The following is a 21,152-nucleotide window of genomic DNA, read 5'->3' as shown; positions in this document are numbered from 1 at the left end:
GGGAAACGAAGTCAATTTTCTAGTCCTCATTGTGCTAATGTGCCTATTATTTCCCCCCCCCCTCTCTCTCTCTCTCTCCCCACCTCCCCTGTTCTTCCAGGCAGCACTTTCCCTGACGCCTAGATGACGCAGAAGAGGCCCCGGCCTCGAAGCACGCCTCTCGAACCCAACACCCCCTTTGGGAAAGCCCCCGGGAGCACCGTAGGACCACCCCGCCGGTGCGGTTCGGGGCGGCTGGGAAGCGGAGGGACCCCGCGGTGAGGGATGGCGGCTGGCCTCTGAAGCCCGTGCCCTGCGAGGAACCTGTTTGGCACCCGAACCCCTTTCCCACAGCCGCGAGGACCGCTGGGGCGGAAGGGCCCCTCGACGGCGTCCCCCACGGCGTTGCCTCCGCCCGGACGCTGCCCTCCGGCGCCCCCGTTGCAGGGCGAGGGCTCCTCGGTGGCGGCCCCCGCCAGGCCCACCGCCGGCCGGGCCATGAAGCTTCAGGCGGTCATGGAGAACCTGCAGAGGCAACAGAGAGCCCGCCTGCAGCAGGAAATGGAGTCGCGCCAGCCTCCGCCGGCCGATCCGCCGGGCGCGCTTCCGGTTCCTGCCGCGGCCACGGCCTTCTCCCGCGGCCGTAGCCAGGAGCCCGGTGCCACCGAAGAAGCAGGGGAACCGGAGAGCGCCCGGATCCAGCGGGCGCAGATGGCGGCGCTGGCGGCCATGCGGGAGGCGGCTGCCGGCCTGAGCCAGTCGTCGAGCCCCGGCCCGTCGGAGGCCAGCCGCGGCTCGGTGGAGGAGGAAGAAGAGGAGGAGGACGACGAGGAAGATGACGGAGGGGTGTTCCCGCGGGAAGCGGTCTCCGAGGATGAGGAGATGTGAGTATCGGCCTTTATCCCGGAGCGATGTGCCGGATTTACGTACAGTGGTACCTCTGGTTACCGGTTCGTTCCGGTGCTCCGTTTTTAACCTGAAACTGTTCTTAACCTGAAGCACCACTTTAGCTAATGGGGCCTCCGGCTGCTGCCGCACGATTTCTGTTCTCATCCTGAAGCAAAGTTCTTAACCCGAGGTACTATTTCTGGGTTAGCGGAGTCTGTAACCTGAAGCGTCTGTAACCCGAGGTACCACTGTATATAAGCTAAACAAGCTGTAGCTTAGAGCCCCTCTCTCTCAGGGTCCCCAGAAAAATTTAAAGGGGGGGAAAACTGGATGTACATTTCCAAAATATAAGATAGAAAACAAATGAAATAAGACCTACATCCAGGAACAGTGTTTTGTGTTGTGTAGGCTCCTACGATGTAAGTCATGGGCCACGCCTGCTAGCCTGCTCCCCAAAATATTACTGGTTAGATACCGTATTTTCCGCTCTATAAGACGCACCAGACCACAAGACACACCTGGTTTTTGGAGGAGGAAAACAAGAAAAAATATATTCTGAATCTCAGAAGCCAGAACAGCAAGAGGGATCGCTGTGCAGTGAAAGCAGCAATCCCTCTTGCTGTTCTGGCTTCTGGGATAGCTGCACAGCCTGCATTCGCTCCGTAAGAGGCACACACATTTCCCCTGACTTTTTAGGAGGGAAAAAGTGAGTCGTATAGAGCAAAAAATACGGTACCTATTAGGTCCATCAAACGTGCTCCGTTTTGAGTGTTACGCTGAAGTCTGTCTGTTTTTGCTATTTATTTTGCTTTTTGCGGCTCTTTTTGTGTGTGTGTGACTGTGTGGAACCCAGCCCAGCTCCTGATTGCTTTTGTGACTGCAGTTCATCGTATATTGCTTTCATTTTATGTATCGACGGTCTCGTTAGATAGCAAAATTCACGTCAAATTGCTGTTTTGGGGGTTGTTTTTAAATGTCTGGGACGGCTCGATCTGTTTTGCATTGCTTTCTGTGGGAAAGCAGCACGCCTCGGTTTTGGAACGCTTTGGTTTTGGAACGGACCTCCGGAACGGATTAAAGTTTGGGAACCAAGGTACCGCTGTACCTTTGCACTCTCCAAAGATCCCGGCGGCAACTCTGGTTAGGGCTGGCTCCACAAGAGGCAGCGTCCTATGAAGCCAGCCGAAAACAATGAGGACTACAGCCTTAGTTGATGCTTTGATAACGGGCTGCATATTCAACGGTTGAGCACCAGCTTTCTCGAGCAGGAGGCCTCGGGTTCAGTCCCCAACGGTAGGGCCGGGAACTCTTCCCCGGCGGCCTCCAACCCTGGAGAGCTGCTGCCGGCCAGAGCGGGCGTGATGGGTGGGGTCCATGATTTGGTTTAGAACGAGGCATTTCTGAGCCCCACTGAATACGTGTAGTAAACAGGCCTGGCCCTCCTCGCCGCAATAAAAAGAATTGCAAAACTGTTATTACAGCAGTTCTCCACCTGTGGGTCCCCAGATGTTGATGGACTACAACTCCCATCATTCCTGAGCTCTGGCCTTGCTAGCTAAGGGGAGAAAGATAGGAGTTGGAGGGAACAAAACAAGCTTATTTTATTTTTATTAATTTATCAAGTGTTTCTCCTAAAGGAGAGAAGAAGAAAAGTTTTAAAAAAAGACTCAAGATTGGGTAATTTAATAAAGCACCTTGCAAGGTTTCTTGTTCCCCAGCTTGGAAAATGGCAAAGAGAGTTCGTATCCTTGGGAAATAACTTGAAAAATCAGTTTCCCCACTGGCCTCCTGTTTCTCTGCAGCTTCCTTGCCCCACCCTGATCTACTTGGGGTCAGGAGACAATAAAAACAGGGAGGAGAGACCAGTTTGGCAGGTTCTGGCCCCCCCTCACTGCCACCCCCTTAAATGCCTGGAGAGCTTTTGATTTAAGTTCCTGATCTCTCTCTGAAAAATTTCCAGCTGTTTTGAAAGCAGCTGAGTCTTCCGAAGTTTGGAGAGATTTCCCCTCCCCTCGAAAAAATCCAAGCAACAACTAAGTGTTTATTATTATTATTATTATTATTATTATTATTATTATCATCATAGCTGTTAACGTTTCCCTTTTTTAAAGGGAAATTCCCTTAGATGTATTAGAATGCATTTCAGTTATTTGTGGGGCACAGGAATTCGTCCATTATTTTATTTCCCCCCCCCCCAAATATAGTCTGGCCCCCCACAAGGTCTGAGGGACAGGGGAGCGGCCCCCGGCTGAAAAAGGTTTGCTGACCCCTGGTCTACACAGGTCAGCAACAGCTCTCCCGGCCATTAAAAAAACGACCTTTCGCCTTTACAAGTTTCTGGTCCTCAGGGTTGCAATTAAGTCGATTTTAAGCGCCGGCCTTCTGAAGAAACCCAGCCTGATGGGCGGGGTATAAATAATAAAATGATTATTATTATTAGGCGTTTCAAGCTACGGAAGGTTCCTACCAAACTTTTCGAAGAGACTGTGCTAGAGACTGAGAGAGATAGAGAGATAGAGAGATAGAGAGAGAGAGAGAGAGAGAGAGAGAGAGAGAAAAGCTAATTGCCAAATGGCCTTCTCGGTGGTGGCGCCCATCATATGTCAAGGAGGTAAAGACCTTTTAGAAGACATCTGAAGGCAGCCCTGTTTAGGGAAGCTTTTAACGTTGAATAGGTTACAGTGGTGCCTCGCAAGACGAAATTAATTCGTTCCACGAATTTTTTCATCTAGCGAATTTTTCGTCTTGTGAAGCACGAAATCCCATAGGACTGCATTGAAAATCAATTAATGCGTTCCTATGGTCAAAAAAAGTCCAAACAAAGCCAAATTTGGTACAACAAGAGTTTATTAAGTGCTCTTTAAAGTCACACATACTGTAAAGAGCATTTCAAAATTCAAACCCAGAATTTTTTTAAAAAAACAGCAGAGTGGCCCAATGGTCACAGAAAATCATAAAAATGCAGGGGGGAAAACACAAGCTTCCAGATTCTTGCAAACCCCTCCCCAACTGTTCCTCCAGCCACCCAGCACACAGAAATTCAAATCCAGAATTTTTTGTAAAAAAACAGCAGAGTGGCCCAATGGTCACAGAAAATCATAAAAATGCAGAAAAAACCCACAAGCTTCCAGATTCTTGCAAACCCCTCCCCAACACCAAGTCCTTGAATTCCAAACACCCCAACCCAAAATCCACCCCCCCAAAAAAGTTTTAAAAGCTTAACTTACTAAATGGCTGCAAAAGAAGTTTTGGAAAAGCTTCAAAAATCACCAAAGTCTTTAAAAACCTCAAAAAAGGCTACTATGTACACTGCGTTCTATGAGTTGCTCCTCAAAGTCAAGTCGCAACTGTATTAATGGTGTTAAGAAAAAGGAAACAAACTTGCAATTCGTCTTGCGAAGCAGCTCAAAAAACGGAAAACCCTTTCGTCTGGCGAGTTTTTCGTCTTGCGAGGCATTCGTCTTGCGGGGCACCACTGTATTGTATTTTAGTGTTTTGTTGGAAGCCGCCCAGAGTGGCTGGGGAAGCCCAGCCAGATGTGTGGGGTATAAATAATAAATTATTATTATTAATATTATTATTACTGCTGAAAAGCACTCTGCACAGGCCCAGGGGCTCGGCAAAACCTGCATTTTCCTAGGGTTGCTGGGTAGGGTGTAAATAAATTTATTATTATTATTATTATTATTATTATTATGACCATTCAGCAGAGCTAGGCGTTCCTTCGCCCCCCTGACCTCTTTCTCTTTCTGGACCCCCGTCCCCAGGAAAGCCAAATGGGCCGACGAGGAATTTGACGAAGACCTCGGCGAGGAGGAAGAGGACGATTACGACGAAGACGAGGAGATGGCGGAGGAGGAAGGGGTCTCCCTGTCCGGGGAGACTGCCCGCTCGAGCCCGGGCCCCCCGCTTCTCCGCAAACAGCAGCCCACCCTGCCCTACAGAGGCGAGACGTCCAGGCTGGCCGGGGGTCCCGAGAGACTTTCGGCCTCGCTGCCCCACCTGTCCCAGGTGCAGACCCAACCCCTGGACCACGGCGACTGGACCTACGAGGAACAGTTCAAGCAGGTAAGTTTCCGCGGGAAACTCTCTCTTTTTCCCTTCCAGGTTTTGGCGGACAAGCCTGGGGCTTTGGCTGGGGAGGGTGGGATCCTGCCAAACTCGACCTCTCTTTCAAATCGGAACCAGTGAAGGTCCTGTGTGAGTGTCTGGAGGCGGCTGGAGGATAGATGACGGCTAACGGATTGAGGTTGAATCCTGACAAGACAGAAGGGCTGTTTTGGGGGGACAGGGGGCGGGCAGGTGTGGGGGACTCCCTGGTCCTGAATGAGGTCACTGTGCCCCTGAAGGACCAGGTGCGCAGCCTGGGGGTCATTCTGGACTCACAGCTGTCCATGGAGGTGCAGGTCAATTCTGTGTCCAGGGCAGCTCCATCTGGTACGCAGGATGAGACCCTCCCTGCCCGCAGATGGTCTCTCCAGAGTGGTGCATGCTCTGGTTATCTCCCGCTTGGACTACTGCCATGCGCTCTCCGTGGGGCTACCTTTGAAGGTGACCCGGAAACCACAACTAATCCAGAATGCGGCAGCTGGACTGGTGACTGGGAGCGGCCGCCGAGACCATATAACACCGGTCTTGAAAGACATTCATTGGCTCCCAGGACGTTTCCGAGCACAATTCAAAGTGTTGGTGCTGACCTTGAAAGCCCTAAATGGCCTCGGTCCAGTATACCTGAAGGAGCGTCTCCACCCCCATCGTTCAGCCCGGACACTGAGTTCCAGCTCCAAGGGCCTTCTGGCGGTTCCCTCCCTGCAAGAAGCCAAGTTACAGGGAACCAGGCACAGGGCCTTCTCGGTGGTGGCGCCCTCCCTATGGAACGCCCTCCCACCAGATGTCAAAGAGAACAACAGCAACCAGACTTTTAGAAGACATCTGAAGGCAGCCCTGTTTAGGGAAGCTTTTAGTGTTTAATAGGTTATTGTATTTTGGTGTTCTGTTGGAAGCTGCCCAGAGTGGTTGGGGAAACCCAGCCAGATGGGCGGGGTATAAATAATAAATTATTATTATTATTTATTTCTCCGACTCGCACCCCCAGATTGTTGGCGGGCTGCGATTGGAACTACAACTCCCGCTGGGTGGGTGCAATGGGATTTGCGACCCGGTATTTTTTATAAAGGTTTGGGGCTTGAAGGGAGATTGTTGAAATCTGAAAACGCTTCTCCGCCTCTCCTCCCCTTTGTGTGGCTTTTGCTAAGGCTGTGTGTGTGTTTACGAAAAAGATAAGCCGAATTTTTCCATTTGAAATTCAGCTGTGTCAAAGTCCGCAAAGGGGGGGGGGGAATCTTGCTAGTCTGGAAATATTTATCCCCTGGCAAAACGGACTGGCGTCAGCCAGACTTTCCTGGGTGCCGCAATAAAAAACAACAACGCCACGGTTGTTTGGAACTAGCTCGTCCGGGTTTTGCCTCGACCCGCAACTTTGCTTTATGTGTGCTGAAGTTTAAATAGAGGGCGTTCTCGCGTTTCCCTAAAGGTCCCTGTTCCTAATTTCAGCCAGCAAACATACAGCATAAATATAGCAAAAATATAGGGATTGGCTTTCGTATTTTATTTTATTAAGAAAGCGTTTTGGGTCGCTTTGAATGGCAGCGTCTGGAGAAAAAAAGAGTTCTCTGCGGCCCAATAGCTGCTCTGGGGAAGCGAATTGTGTGATCCGAAAGCCTGCCGCGCCGATGAAGAGCTTTGTGCGATCCGAAAGCTTGCTAAACATGAAAACGGGGGGTATTTTCCCCAAGATTCCCGAACGCACACAAGGTATTAAGAACATAAGAAAAGCTGGCCATTATAAGAGGCTGCTTTTCTTAACGTTCTTGATACGACGCATGTGTTTTCTGGCGTCCTGGGGTGTGTGTGGAAATAGCCCACATTTTCATGTTTAGCAAGCTTTTGGATCGCACAGAGCTCTTCTTCAGCGCGGCAGGCTTTCGGATCGCACTGGGCGCTGCTTCTTCGGATAGTGGGTCGCAGCTAGCTCTCTCCTTCCCTGCGGGTTTGAATTTCGAACCCGTCGAGGTGCGTGGCCAATCGGCGCCTCCTGCGAAGAGCAAGCTTCGCAGCTTAACTGCACGCTGCGCGGAGAAGTTAGCATTTCGACAAGTTCGTCCGTGTAGCTGGAATTCAGGCCTACAAGTCATCCGGTTATCTGTGTGAATCTGTGCGTTGGACCTGCAGAGAATTAAAAGTGTCTTTCTTTCTTTCTTTCTTTCTTTCTTTCTTTCTTTCTTTCTTTCTTTCTTTCTTTCTTTCTTTCTTTCTTTCTTTCTTTCTTTCTTATCTTTTTCTCTCTCCTTTCTTTCTTTCTCTCTCTCTCTCTCTCTCTCTTTCCTTTCTCTCTCTTTTTCTCTCTCTCTCTCTTTCCTTTCTCTCTCTCTCTCTCTCTCTCTCTCTTTCTCTCTCTCTTTCTCTCTCTCTTTCCTTTCTCTCTCTTTCTCTCTCTTCCTCTCTCTCTCCTTTCTCTCTCTCTCTCTCTTTCCTCTCTCTCTCTCTCTCTCTCTCTCTTTCCTCTCTCTCTCTTTCCTTTCTCTCTTTCTTTCCTTCATTCTTTTTTCTTTTTTTTTTGCCGGCAGTTATTGCAAGAGATGTTGTTTGCAACAAACTGATCAGAAACACACACACACACACAGTGGAAGAGGAAGCAGTAATTTAGCATCCCCCACCCCAAAATCTACTCTCTTTTTTCCTTTTTTGTGTCTGTGTGTGTAGAAAGAAACCCTTCCTTTCTTTCCGGCAGTCTCCCTCTCTCCTTGTTTGATCAGTCCGGTCTGGGTATTGAATCAGAGAAGCTGTAGAGTTAAGAGAAGGAAATCGCTCTCTTTGCAAGGACCTTCTCCCTAGAGGACCAGTTTCCTTTGATGTTTGAGTTGTAAATTGGGAATTTGGGGGGAGAAAAATCAGTAGGAAACCAAACAGCAGCAGATGGAATCCAGATGGGAAGAGAGAGAGAGAGAGAGAGAGAGAGGGTTATTATTATTATTATTATTATTATTATTATTATTATTATTATTATTACTACCCCGCTCTCCCCAGCCAAGGCCCAGCTCAGGGCGGCTAACAAGAAATAATAGAAACAAATTGAATGAATACAACTTAAAAACAAGAATAAAATGCAACAGTTAAAATACCGAAACATTAAAATGTTAAAATGCAGCCCCATCACAGGAGGAGAAAGGAAAAAAGAAAAAAATTATATCAAATAATTATTATTAATTGTTAACAAAGCGGCAGGAGTAGTTTGAAAACAAGCGCTTCATCGTTTCAGGAGAAAATTGCCTGCTTCTGTAAATACCCTCCTGGTTCCATACATTGGATTTTGTTTTTTAAGGTTTCATTCTCAGATCAGCGCTGATTTGAGGACCTTGGAGGTGGGAGAAGTTCCCTGTTGCCTCTCTCGGCGAATCTCTGCTCTGCAAGGAGGCAAGCTTTTCCCCCCTGCGAATGGCGGGCGAGTTTTTGCCCTGTATTTCCCTGTGTGTGTGTGTGTGTGTGGCTGGGTTGCTGATTCACTTCCGGTGCAGAGAGGCTCCCCACTGTGTCTCTGGATGAGTCCCTGGCAGCCTCACGCTAAGCCGGAGCGTCAGATGTAGCTCAGTAACGTCCGGCAGTGGCTATTTAGGGTCTTCGGCCATCCCCAGTTGAGCCTTGGAGGGTGATTCTAGCCACCCTCCTTGGGAGAGTCTGCCCGCTGTATCTCTGTATGAATCAATCACGCTGAAGATTGTTGTTGTTGAGTCGTTTAGTCGTGTCCGCCTCTTCGTGACCCCCTGGACCAGAGCACGCCAGGCCCTCCTGTCTTCCACTGCCTCCCGCAGTTTGGTCAAACTCATGCTGGTGTCTTCGAGAACACTGTCCCACCATCTCATCCTCTGTCGTCCTCTTCTCCTTGTACCCTCCATCTTTCCCAACATCAGGGTCTTTTCCAGGGAGTCTTCTCTTCTCCTGAGGTGGCCAAAGTCTTGGAGCCTCAGCTTCAGGATCTGTCCTTCCAGTCAGCACTCAGGGCTGATTTCCTTCCGAATGGAGAGGTTGGATCTTCTTGCAGTCCATGGGACTCTCCAGAGTCTCCTCCAGCACCAGAATTCAAAAGCATCCATTCTTCGGCGTTCAGCCTTCTTTATGGTCCAGCTACCAAAGAGCTAGGGACGCGGGTGGCGCTGTGGGTTAAACCACAGAGCCTAGGACTTGCCGATCAGAAGGTCGGCGGTTCGAATCCCCGCAATGATGGGGTGAGCTCCTGTTGCTCGGTCCCTGCTCCTGCCAACCTAGCAGTTCGAAAGCACATCAAAGTGCAAGTAGATCAATAGGTCCCGCTCCAGCAGGAAGGTAGATCAATAGGTCCCGCTCCAGCGCTGCTCTGGTTCACCAGAAGCGGCTTAGTCCTGCTGGCCACATGACCCGGAAGCTGTACGCCGGCTCCCTCGGCCAATAAAGCGAGATGAGCGCCGCAACCCCAGAGTCGGTCACAAATGGACCTAATGGTCAGGGGTCCCTTTACCTTTACACCAGAGCTTGGGCGGATGTTGACCCTTTATTTTCTCTTCCCTTTCGGCTTGGAAACTTTGGGGCGGTTCTGTTTGGCTCCGTCGGCCTCCTAAGTCACAGCCTCCAGGACCTTGCGGGGAAAGACAGTGAGAGATAGTGGGTAGCATGGCAGGGTGTGTCCGAGATAAGGGGTTTGCAAGCCCACTTAATTCCCTGGGTGGGGCGGACTCGGCCGGGGAAGCTGGGCCAGACGCCCTGGATTTTTGGCTGCGGGTTCCGCAGGTCGGAGCAGTCCCGAATTCGAAAGTCTTGTTTCCCCCCCGTGCCGATGACGCAGTGCTGGTTAAAGGCAAGGGGTGCGTCCCTCTACCCAAATATTCTGGGACTCTCAGCTATCTATGGGCTAATTCTTATTTTAAATTGCATTTGAACCTGTATTTTAAATTGGTTTTTTATTTCTATTATGATTTTACTGTAATTTTACTCCCGCAAAAGACCCCTGGATCGGATTTTGAGGTCCCCCAGGCACCGTGAGCGCAATTTTGAGCTTCTCTTCACCTCCTTAGGAGCTAGACGTCTACTCCTTATCAACTACAGTGGTACCTCGGGTTAAGTACTTAATTCGTTCCGGAGGTCTGTTCTTAACCTGAAACTGTTCTTAATCTGAAGCACCACTTTAGCTAAAGGGGCCTCCTGCTTCTGCCGTGCCACTGGAGCACAATTTCTGTTCTCATCCTGAAGCAAAGTTCTTAACCTGAAGCACAATATCTAGGTTAGCGGAGTCTGTAACGTGAAGCGTATGTAACCTGAAGCGTATGTAACCCGAGGTATCACTGTAAATATTAATTGACTACACATCATCTAACACAGGGGTCAGCAAACTTTTTCAGCAGGGGGCCGGTCCCCTGTCCCTCAGACCTTGTGGGGGGCCGGACTATATTTTTGGGGTGGAAAATGAATGAATTCCTATGCCCCACAAATAACCCAGAGATGCATTTAAAATAAAAGCACACATTCTACTCGTGTAAAAACACACTGATTCCCGGACCGTCCGCGGGCCGGATTGAGAAGCGATTGGGCCGGATCCGGCCCCTGGGCCTTCGTTTGCCTGCCCATGGTTTGAGGAGCCGTGGGGCGCCCGACGTATATATCTCCGAGTTTCTTTCCCCCAAAAAACTTTTTTTATTGATTTTCCACATTTCCGCATACAAAAAACAGTCTAACATCTTTTTGGGGCTATACAGTGGTACCTCGGGTTAAGTACTTGATTTGTTCTGCAGGTCCGTTCTTTACCTGAAACTGTTCTTAACCTGAAGCACCACTTTAGCTCATGGGGCCTCCTGCTGCCGCCATGCAATTTCTGTTCTCATCCTGAAGCAAAGTTCTTCACCTGAAGCACTATTTCTGGGTTAGCGGAGTCTGTAACTTGAAGCGTATGTAACCCGAGGTACCACTGTATCTCTGAGTTTCTAACCCTGGTCAGGACACGCTTGCTCTCTACGCACACCGGGTTGCGGCAACCGGCGTCTCTGCCCCTCCTCGGAGCCGCGATTTGGGGTTAAGAAGTCACCCGGCTTCACCGCTGCCAAGGTCCTCCTTCGCGGGACGGCCCCGGAGGAGGCGGCGGTAGCGCTTTGGCAAGCCCTGGCTCGCCCGGCTCCTCCAAGCCTCGTTTTGTTTACATTCCTGCGTTCCTCCTCCTCCTCTCCCCCGGCGTCTCGCTGCCAAGCCTGCGGCCGACCAGCTGAGCTTGGAGAGCGTTCAGAGCCGAGTCGCCTTCTCCTTGGAGCGGGGCCAAGCGGGACTCCCAGCCAAGCGCTTGAACGCTGGCCGGGATCCAGAGGCGAGTGCTCGCTGCTCCGGAAAGGAAATCCCCGAAGCCGGCTTTTCCCTTTCGCAAACGCACAAAGTCTCATTGCTCAGACGGGTGTTATTGTTGAGTCATTTAGTCGTGTCCGCCTCTTCGTGACCCCCTGGACCAGAGCACGCCAGGCCCTCCTGTCTTCCACTGTCCCCCCAGTTTGGTCAAACTCATGCTGGTTGCTTCGAGAACACTGTCCCACCATCTCGTCCTCCGTCGTCCCCTTCTCCTTGTGCCCTTCATCTTTCCCAGCATCAGGGTCTTTTCCAGGGAGTCTTCTCTTCTCCTGAGGTGGCCAAAGTCTTGGAGCCTCAGCTTCAGGATCAGTCCTTCCAGTGAGCACTCAGGACTGATTTCCTTAAGAATGGAGAGGTTTGATCTTCTTGCAGTCCATGGGACTCTCAAGAGTCTCCTCCAGCACCAGAATTCAAAAGCATCCATTCTTCGGCCATCAGCCTTCTTGATGGTCCAGCTCTCACTTCCCTCAGATGGGTAGGATTGCGCAGTTGCAAGGGACCTCCACCGGTCATCTAGCCCAACCCGGTTAGGGATCCATGGTTGTTGTTGTTTTTTAAAATAATTTAAATTAATTTTCCGTTTGAACATACAGTGGTACCTCGGGTTAAGAACTTAATTCATTCCGGAGGTCCATTCTTAACCGGAAAGTATTCTTAACCTGAAGCACCACTTTAGCTAATGGGGCTTTCTGCTGCCGCCGCGCGATTTCTGTCCTCATCCTAAAGCAAAGTTCTTAACCCAAGGTAATATTTCTGGGTTAGCGAAGTCTGTAACCTGAAGCGTCTGTAACCCGAGGTACCACTGTATATAATCACACCATTATTATCCATTTTACCTCTTTGGCTCCTTGGAGCAGGGGTCAACAAACTTTTTCAGCAGGGGGTGGTCCACTGTCCCTCAGACCTTGCGGGGGGCCAGACTATATTTTGGGGGGGAAATAAAAAATGAATGAATTCCTATGCCCCAAAAATAACCCAGAGATGCATTTTAAATAAAAGGACACATTCTACTCATGTAAAAACACGTCGATTCCCTGACTATCCGCGGGCCGGATTGAGAAGGCGATTGGGCCGGATCTGACCCCCGGTTCTTAGTTTGCCTACCCCTGACTTAGAGCCTATCGACTTCTTTCCCTCTCACCCCTGGGCTTTCAAAGTTTAAGCTTTATATCACAGCATTTTATATATTTTCTAATTCTAATAAAGCTCCATCACCTCAAAGTTTGAATAAAGGTAAAAAATAAAAATATGCTGGGATTTACGATATGCAGATTGAACTGTGGAAAGAGTAGAAGGGCAGTCGTTGATATTTTAAGGATGTTTAAACGAGTGCAGTGGTACCTAATCTGTTCCGGAAGACTGTCGAAACGTTTGGCAATTTCCATTGAGAAAATGGAAAAACACGCTCTGTTTCCGAGGTGCGTTCGAATACGGAAGCAGTTCCTTCCAGGTTTTCAGCGTCCGGCTTTTGAAACGTTCAGCTCCACTGAACGAGGTTCCGCTGTATTTCACATTGTAAAGCAGAAAATTTAATAATAATTGTGTGTCCGGGGGCGGGGGGGGTGGAAAGAATTGCAGTCTGCCGGGCGCAGCAGTAGAGGAAAGCGCAACGGGCAGGGTGGAGGAAAGAAAGCGTCGCTGCAAGGTGCCTGTTCTGTGACCCAACTAGACAGGGCTGGGCTCGTCTCCACCATCCGGCCCCCCCGCCAGGGCGATAGCTTCCTAGCAAGGGCCCCCCCAGAGCAAACCTTGCGTAATTCGGACGTTGTGTGCCGGAACTCTTTGTTGTTCAAAGCGTGTTTGTGGTGTGTGTGTTTTTGTAGAAAACTGACCGATTTACTGGAAGGTCTTGTGTTGCGGCTGTTGATTTCTGAGCAGAACTTCCTATTTTCTCTCTCTTATTTCCTCCCCATATTCTAACTCCTGCCATGCAAACAGGGTTCCCACATCACTGTTTTTTCCCTGCCACCACTTTTGGGTGAAGACATCGGCTTCCTTGAGTGGCCTTGCATCATTTTGCAAAACCCCGGCTGCGTGGAAGGGGCCCTGTCCCTTCCTGGCCGTTCGCACCTGCAACGAGCAAACCAATTATAATAATTTATTATTTGCACCATGCCCATCTGGCTGGGTTTCCCCAGCCACTCTGGGTGGCTTCCAACAAAATATTAAAAGGTTGTTGTCGTCGTTAAGTCGTGTCCGCCTCTTTGTGACCCCCTGGACCAGAGCACACCAGGCCCTCCTGTCTTCCACTGCCTCCCGCAGTTTGGTCAAACTCATTTTCACCTTCTTGATGGTCCAGCTCTCACTTCCATACATCACTACTGGGAAAACCAGAGCTTTTACTATATGGACCTAATGTCAAGCCTTTATTTGTTATCATTGTGATGATCATGGCATACAGCTGATGAAAACTCCAAATGATCATCACAGTTACAACAAATAAAGGCTTGACATATCTCTCTTTGCATGTCGTGAGTCTTATCTCATATATTAGTTCCACCTTTTAAGTTGAATTACAGAAATAAACGAATTTCCCCACGATATTCTAATTTTCCGAGTTTCACCTGTAGATATACGGAGGGGAAGAGGCGTTTTTCTTAAGGAGGGGTGGGGACACTCGAACTCGTGGCCCAGGTACCGAACGCTGGGAGATTTCAGGACAGGATGGGTAAAAGGGAAGGTTAGACTATGGAACTGCCTTCCACAGGAGGCAACGGCGGCCACCGACTTGGATGGCTTTGAAAAAAGGGACAAATTCATAGAATCATAGCGTAGCATCTAGATGAAGGGAAGTAATAGTGCCACTGTATTCTGCTCTGGCCAGACCTCACCTGGAGTACTGTGTCCAGTTCTGGGCACCCCAGTTCAAGAAGGACACTGACAAACTGGAACGTGTCCAGAGGAGGGCAACCCAAATGGCCAAAGGCCTGGAAACGATGCCCTATGAGGAATGGCTAAGGGAGCTGGGCATGTTTAGCCTGGAGAAGAGGAGGTGAAGGGGGGATATGATAGCCATGTTCAAATATATAAAAGGATGTCACATAGAGGAGGGAGAAAGGCTGTTTTCTGCTGCTCCAGAGAAGCGGACACGGAGCAATGGTTCCAAACTACAAGAAAGAAGATTCCACCTCAAGATTAGGAAGAACTTCCTGACAGTAAGAGCTGTTTGACAGTGGAATTTGCTGCCCAGGAGTGTGGTGGAGTCTCCTTCTTTGGAGGTCTTGAAGCAGAGGCTTGACAACCATATGTCAGGAGTGCTCTGATGGTGTTTCCTGCTTGGCAGGGGGTTGGACTCGATGGCCCTTGTGGTCTCTTCCAACTCTAGGATTCTATGACCCAAGGGTCATCTAGTCTGACCCGCTCCCCGCAGTCCAGGAATCTCAACTGAAGCATCCAGGATAGAAGGCCGCCCGACCTCTGCTTAAAAACCTCCAAGGAAGGAGAGTCCGCCGCCTCCCGAGGAGGACCATTCCCGGCTCTTGCTGTCAGATGTTGAGTCGGAGTCTCCTTCCTCGCCACCTGAAGCCACGGGTTCAAGTCCTGCCCTCCGGAGCCGGAGAAAACGAGCTTGCTCCCTCTTCCCTGCAACAACCTTTCAGATATTTGGAAGATGGCTCTCCTATCTCCTCTTCTTCAGGCTAAACATACCCAGCTCCTTCGACCGTTCCTCATCAGGCTCGGTTCCCAGACCCTGGCTGCCCTCTTTCCAGCTTGCCGACACCCTCCTTAAAATGGGGCGCCCAGAACCCACAGGACTCCAGGCAGGGGTTGTGACCAAAGTGGGGCAGAACCCTCTTGATAACGCCTCCTCTTCGAGCAGGGATACTGGGGGAACTGGGGCCCCATCAGATCTCCCAGTAGCCCCAGCCGGCCAGCTCGCCCACAGCGGCGGAGGACAATGGGAACTGTAGTTTTTCAACTTCCGGCGAGCCACAGCTCCCTCTGTCCCCGTATTCCAGAAGCAATCCAAACCGGAACGGGTCTCTGTTGTGCCTTTTCAGAACCTCTCCTAATTTTCTCGCCAGCTGCAAACCTTTTTGATGTCTTGATCCCTTTTCATCTCATCCCGGTTCCTGACCTCCCTCTTGTTTGCGTCCTAGTTTTTATTTTCCGAGCCGACAACAGTTCCTGTCTTCCTTTCTCCTCCGCCCACTCGGCCTCCTCGCCTTTCTAGTTTTTGTCTATTTTATGGGAGCGTCTAGACTCTTTATGGCCTCCCCGGGAACAACAAACCTTTGCTGACAATGACCTCTTTAAAAAAAAACCCCACCAAAATATTTTATTTTCCCTCTTAATGGCGGGGCAATTTAAGCCCCGGTGTTGGCACGACTGAGCTCCTTTGGGCAATAAAAGCGTTTTCCTTGCCTGCCCGAGTTTTGGGATTGATTCCCAGGGAAGTTGTGAAGGAACGGCCCAAATGCGGCGTTCTGTTTAGGCTTGGAAGGTTTCATCTCCCTGTCTCGCGGTGACCAGTGTGCTCTGTAACTTTCTCTGTGTTTTGTTTAACGCAGGCATTTTTCTCCTGGCCCAAACTGGTGCCGAGGTCTCTTATGTTTAGCAAACACAGCCCATTTCATGGATAGGGAGACTGAGTCTCGCCCCACAGCCTTCCCCCCGCCGGAACAAAATCCATAGCTGGGTTTCCACCAATCCAAACCCAGGTGAGCTGTGCAAGAGATCTTCTGCATACTTATTTCAGTAATTCAGCTTAGAAGGTGAAACTAATAGATGAGATAGACTCATGACATGCAAAGAGAGATACAGTGGTACCTCGGGTTACATACGCTTCAGGTTACACACACTACTAAGCCAGAAATAGTGCTTCAGGTTAAGAACTTTGCTTCAGGATAAGAACAGAAATTGTGCTCCGGTGGCACGGCGGCGGCAGGAGGCTCCATTAGCTAAAGTGGTGCTTCAGGTTAAGAACAGTTTCAGGTTAAGAACGGACCTCCGGAACGAATTAAGTACTTAACCTGAGGTACCGGTGTATGTCAATCCTTTATTTGTTATCATTCTGATGGTCATGGCGTACAGCTGATGAAAACCCCAAATGACATATCTCTCTCTGCATGTTATGAGTCTATCTCATCTATTAGTTTCGCCTTTGAAGTTGAATTACTGAAATAAATGAACTTTTCCACGATATTCTAATTTTTGGAGCTTCACCTGTATGTTGTTGTTTAGTCATTTAGTCGTGTCCGCCTCTTTGTGACCCCCTGGACCAGAGCACGCCAGGCCCTCCTGTCTTCCACTGCCTCCCGCAGTTTGGTCAAACTCATGCTGGTAGTTTCGAGAAGACTGTCCCACCATCTCGTCCTCTGTCATCCCCTTCTCCTTGTGCCCTCCATCTTTCCCAACATCAGGGTCTTTTCCAGGGAGTCTTCTCTTCTCCTGAGGTGGCCAAAGTCTTGGAGCCTCAGCTTCAGGATCTGTCCTTCCAGGGAGCACTCAGGGCTGATTTCCTTAAGAACGGAGAGGTTTGATCTTCTTGCAGTCCATGGGACTCTCAAGAGTCTCCTCCAGCACCAGAATTCAAATGCATCAATTCTTCAGCGATCAGCCTTCTTTATGGTCCAGCTCTCACTTCCATACATCACTACTGGGAAAACCATGGCTTTAACTATACGGACCTTTGTTGGCAAGGTGATGTCTCTGCTTTTTAAGATACTGTCTAGGTTTTGCCATCGCCTTTCTCCCAAGGAGCAGGCGTCTTTTAATTTCGTGACTGCTGTAGATAAAGGTAAAGGGACCCCTGACCATTAGGTCCAGTCGTGACTGACTCTGGGGTCGCGGCGCTCATCTCGCTTTATTGGCCGAGGGAGCCGGCGTACAGCTTCTGGGTCATGTGGCCAGCAGGACTAAGCCGCTTCTGGCGAACCAGAGCAGCACACGGAAACGCCGTTTACCTTCCCGCCGGAGCGGTCCCTATTGATCTACTTGCACTTTTGACATGCTTTTGAACTGCTAGGTTGGCAGGAGCAGGGACCAAGCAACGGGAGCTCACCCCGTCATTGCGGGGATTTGAACCGCCGACCTTCGGATCGGCAAGTCCTAGGCTCTGTGGTTTAACAGCGCCACCCCATAAATGTAGATATTCTGGGTCTATTCCCTTCTCTTCTGCAAGCGTGTCCAGGGATTGGGGTGGGGGTTGAAGAGGAAGGAAAAAAGGAACCCGGTGGATTTCGACGGATGCAGGCTGCGCGAGAGATGGATTGCATTCCCTCCCGTAATGACCGCAGGAGGGTCAATTTACTTTCTTCTAAAATATTGATTAGGGTTTTCTCTGCATTAGCCGGCCGGGCAGATAATCTGCCCCTGGCAGCCAGCAGCTGTTAGGAAATGGACTCTTAGACGTGTGAGATCTGCTTTCCGTCCAACTTTTGCAAGCGGACGCGCCCCTCACGAAAGATGCCTTAACAACGCGGAATCGGGCCATTTATTATTTTTTTGAGGGTCTTTTTAAAGTTAAAAATTATTAGGAATAATAATTAAGATAAAATAGTTATAAATAATAATAAAATAAAATAAAAAATATATTAGGAATAATAATTAAGATAAAATAATTATAAATAATAGTAAAATAAAAAATAAAAAATTATTAGGAATAATAATTCAGATAAAATAATTATAAATAAAAATAAACTAAAATAAAAATAAAAAATTATTAGGAATAATAATTAAAATAAAATAATTATAAATAATAGTGAAATAAAATAAAAAAATATTAGGAATAATAATTCAGATAAAATAATTATAAATAATAGTGAAATAAAATTAAAAAATATTAGGAATAATGATTAAGATAAAATAATTATAAATAAAAATGAACTAAAATAAAAAATTATTAGGAATTTCAACATAGCAATTTTAACGAAGATACATCATCCGAATCGTTTCCCTCCCACATTTTTTCCCACCCCTCCCCTAAACAGATACCCACCCCCTGACTTCCCTCAGCTCCTATCTCTGGTTTCTCAACGTATATTTTTATCTGCGTGTTATAAAGTGGTGAAGATCCTCAGTTTATCTATCCGTCGGTCCGTCAGTTTTATTGCACGTAGCCAAAGGCTGCCGCAATGTACACAGAGCCATTCAACGATTAAAAGGAAATGTCCTGAATTGATGCAAAAAACTTAAAATGTTTATGTTATCAAGACATTACTCTAGAATGTCTTTAGAATGGCCTCAGTCCAGTATACCTGAAGGAGCGTCTCCACCTCCATCGTTCTGCCCGGACGCTGAGGTCCAGCACCGAGGGCCTTCTGGCAGTTCCCTCATTGCGAGAAGCAAAGCTACAGGGAATCAGACAGAGGGCCTTCTCGGTGGTGGCGCCCGCCCTGTGGAACTCCCTCCCACCAGATGTCAAAGAGAACAACAACTACCAGACTTTTAGAAGACATCTGAAGGCAGCCCTGTTCAGGGAAGCTTTTAATGTATGACATCTTAGTGTATTTTTGGTCTTTGCGAAACCCAGCCAGATGGGCGGGGTACAAATAATAAATTATTATTATTACTAGAAGAGGGTAGGAATGGATGATCTTCGGAGTGGCCCTTCCAACTTCCGATTCTGCCGTTCTTCTTGGCTTGACACGTTCGGGGCTCGTTTTATTTTTATTTTTTAATCATGCAGGCCTCTGGGATTCCTCCTCCTTCCGGAAGCTGCCTGTTGTGGGGGTTTTTTTTCTGGAGGGGGAGACTGAGATCAGGAGAGGAATCCGCAAGGATTCCCAGCCTCGTGTGACATTTCGGCAGCTGTGCGCACCTGCTGTCATGTATACGGTCCGGCTTACGTTACCCCTTCAGCGTCGAGCGAGGGTCAGTTGGAGAGGAGGCGAACGAGGCCAGACCCACAACTCTCTCTGGTCCCCCCCCCTACACAAACGAATAATAATAATAATTTATTATTTATACCCCGCCCATCTGGCCAGGCCTCCCCGGCCACTCTGGGCGTCTCCCAACAGAATACAGTGGTACCTGGGGTTACATACGCTTCAGGTTACATATGCTTCAGGTTACAGACTCCGCTAACCCAGAAATAGTGCTTCAGGTTAAGAACTCTGGGGGGCTTCCAAAAAAAAATAAAAAAAAATAAAATACTGCAATCCATCAAACATTAAAAGCTTCCCTAAACAGGGCTGCCTTCAGATGTCTTCTAAGAGTCTGGTAGTTGTTGTTCTCTTTGACATCTGGTGGGAGGGCGTTCCACAGGGCGGGTGCCACCACCGAGAAGGCCCTCTGCCTGGTTCCCTGTAACTTGGCTTCTCGCAGGGAGGGAACCGCCAGAAGGCCCTCGGAGCTGGACCTCTGTGTCCAGGCAGAATGATGGGGGTGGAGACGCTCCTTCAGATATACTGGACTGAGGCCGTTTAGGGCTTTAAAGGTCAGCACCAACACTTTGAATTGTGCTCGGAAACATACTGGGAGCCAATGTAGGTCTTTCAGGAGCGGTGTTATATGGTGTCCACTCCCAGTCCCCAGTCTAGCTGCCGCATTCTGGATTAATTGCAGTTTCCGGGTCACCTTCAAAGGTAGCCCCACAGAGAGCGCATGGCAATAGTCCAAGCGGGAGATAACCAGAGCATGCACCACTCTGGCCAGACAGTCTGTGGGCAGGGAGGGTCTCATCCTGCGTCCCAGATGGAGCTGCCCTGGACACAGAACTGACCTGCGCCTCCATGGACAGCTGTGAGTCCAAAATGCCTCCCAGGCTGCGCACCTGGTCCTTCGGGGGCACAGTGACCCCATTCAGGACCAGGGAGTCCCCCACACCTGCCCGCCCCCTGTCCCCCAAAAACAGTCCTTCTGTCTTGTCAGGACTCAACCTCAATCCGTTAGCCGCCATCCATCCTCCAACCGCCTCCAGACACTCACAAGGTACACTGCCTTGGCAGCTGTAGGTTCTACTTCTGGTTTCTGCAGACCACGCAGCCTAGCTTTTCACTTCCGACAGCTGGGGAGAGGGTACTTTTTAGAGGGTGGGAGGAAGCTGGATTTGGTGGCAGAGTCTCCAGGCACACACATATATATTTAACGAATTCCTTCGACATTCCTCACATTTCTGGGAAAGCTGAAGCCGTCCGGCCGTTCCCGTTTACAGCCGAGCGAGATATCCATTTCTCTCGAACTCGGGATTGCGGGGATCTGATTGCAGTTCTTGGCTCACCGCTCAAGAATGTAGGTGCGATTGTAATCGAATTTTATTATTACGGTCAGAGACCAGTTCCGGCTCGCTTGCAATATCAGGAAAAGCATAAAACACGGCAGGAATACAAGGAATTGCAATTGGGTTTAACAGAGGCAATACAGACATAGCGGCAGTTAAAAATATATATTGAAATAAAATATAGCCTAAAATTGTCATTTAAAACCTAAATCATTTTGGTAGTACAGTGGTACCTCAGGTTAAGTACTTAATTCGTTCCGGAGGTCCGTTCTTAACCTGAAACTGTTTTTAACCTGGCTAATGGGGCCTCCTGCTTCCGCTGTACCGCCGGAGCACGATTTTTGTTCTCATCCTGAAGCAAAGTTCTTAACCTGAAGCACTATTTCTGGGTTAGCGGAGTCTGTAACCTGAAGCGTATGTAACCCGAGGTACCACTGTATTATTATTATTATTATTATTATTATTAGCCCTGAGAAGGCTTACACAAGCCAGGGAAAAGTATATTCCAAACAACAGAAGGAGAATCGGAGAGCATCTTCTCTGTGGCCGAATTATTATTAAGGGGATTAATTGCGGAAGCGGGAGAGAACCGCCAGCCCTCTTTGAGCCGCTTGGAGAAAAAAAAGCTTTACCTTTACTTTGTGGGGACACGGGTAGCGCTGTGGGTTAAACCACAGAGCCTAGGGCTTGCCGATCAGAAGGTCGG

General features: G+C 49.0%; 1 protein-coding gene across 3 annotated transcripts in view; it reads left to right on the top strand.

The window, feature by feature from the left end:
- Positions 1-21,152, top strand: part of ARID3A (AT-rich interaction domain 3A) — a 68,590-nt gene that overhangs the window by 14,184 nt on the left and 33,254 nt on the right. For all 3 annotated transcript variants that reach the window (XM_081895623.1, XM_081895621.1, XM_081895622.1), the window contains exons 2-3: positions 101-863; positions 4,635-4,935. In XM_081895623.1, coding sequence (XP_081751749.1) covers positions 478-863; positions 4,635-4,935 — 687 coding nt within the window. In that variant the 5' untranslated portion in view covers positions 101-477. The remainder of the gene's footprint in view (positions 1-100; positions 864-4,634; positions 4,936-21,152) is intronic.

This window comes from Podarcis melisellensis (assembly GCF_964234715.1).
Source record: "Podarcis melisellensis genome assembly, chromosome: 18".
Taxonomy (NCBI): Eukaryota; Metazoa; Chordata; class Lepidosauria; order Squamata; family Lacertidae; genus Podarcis; species Podarcis melisellensis.
Note: the sequence above shows the minus strand (reverse complement) of the source record. Positions and strands in the feature narration are given on the sequence as shown.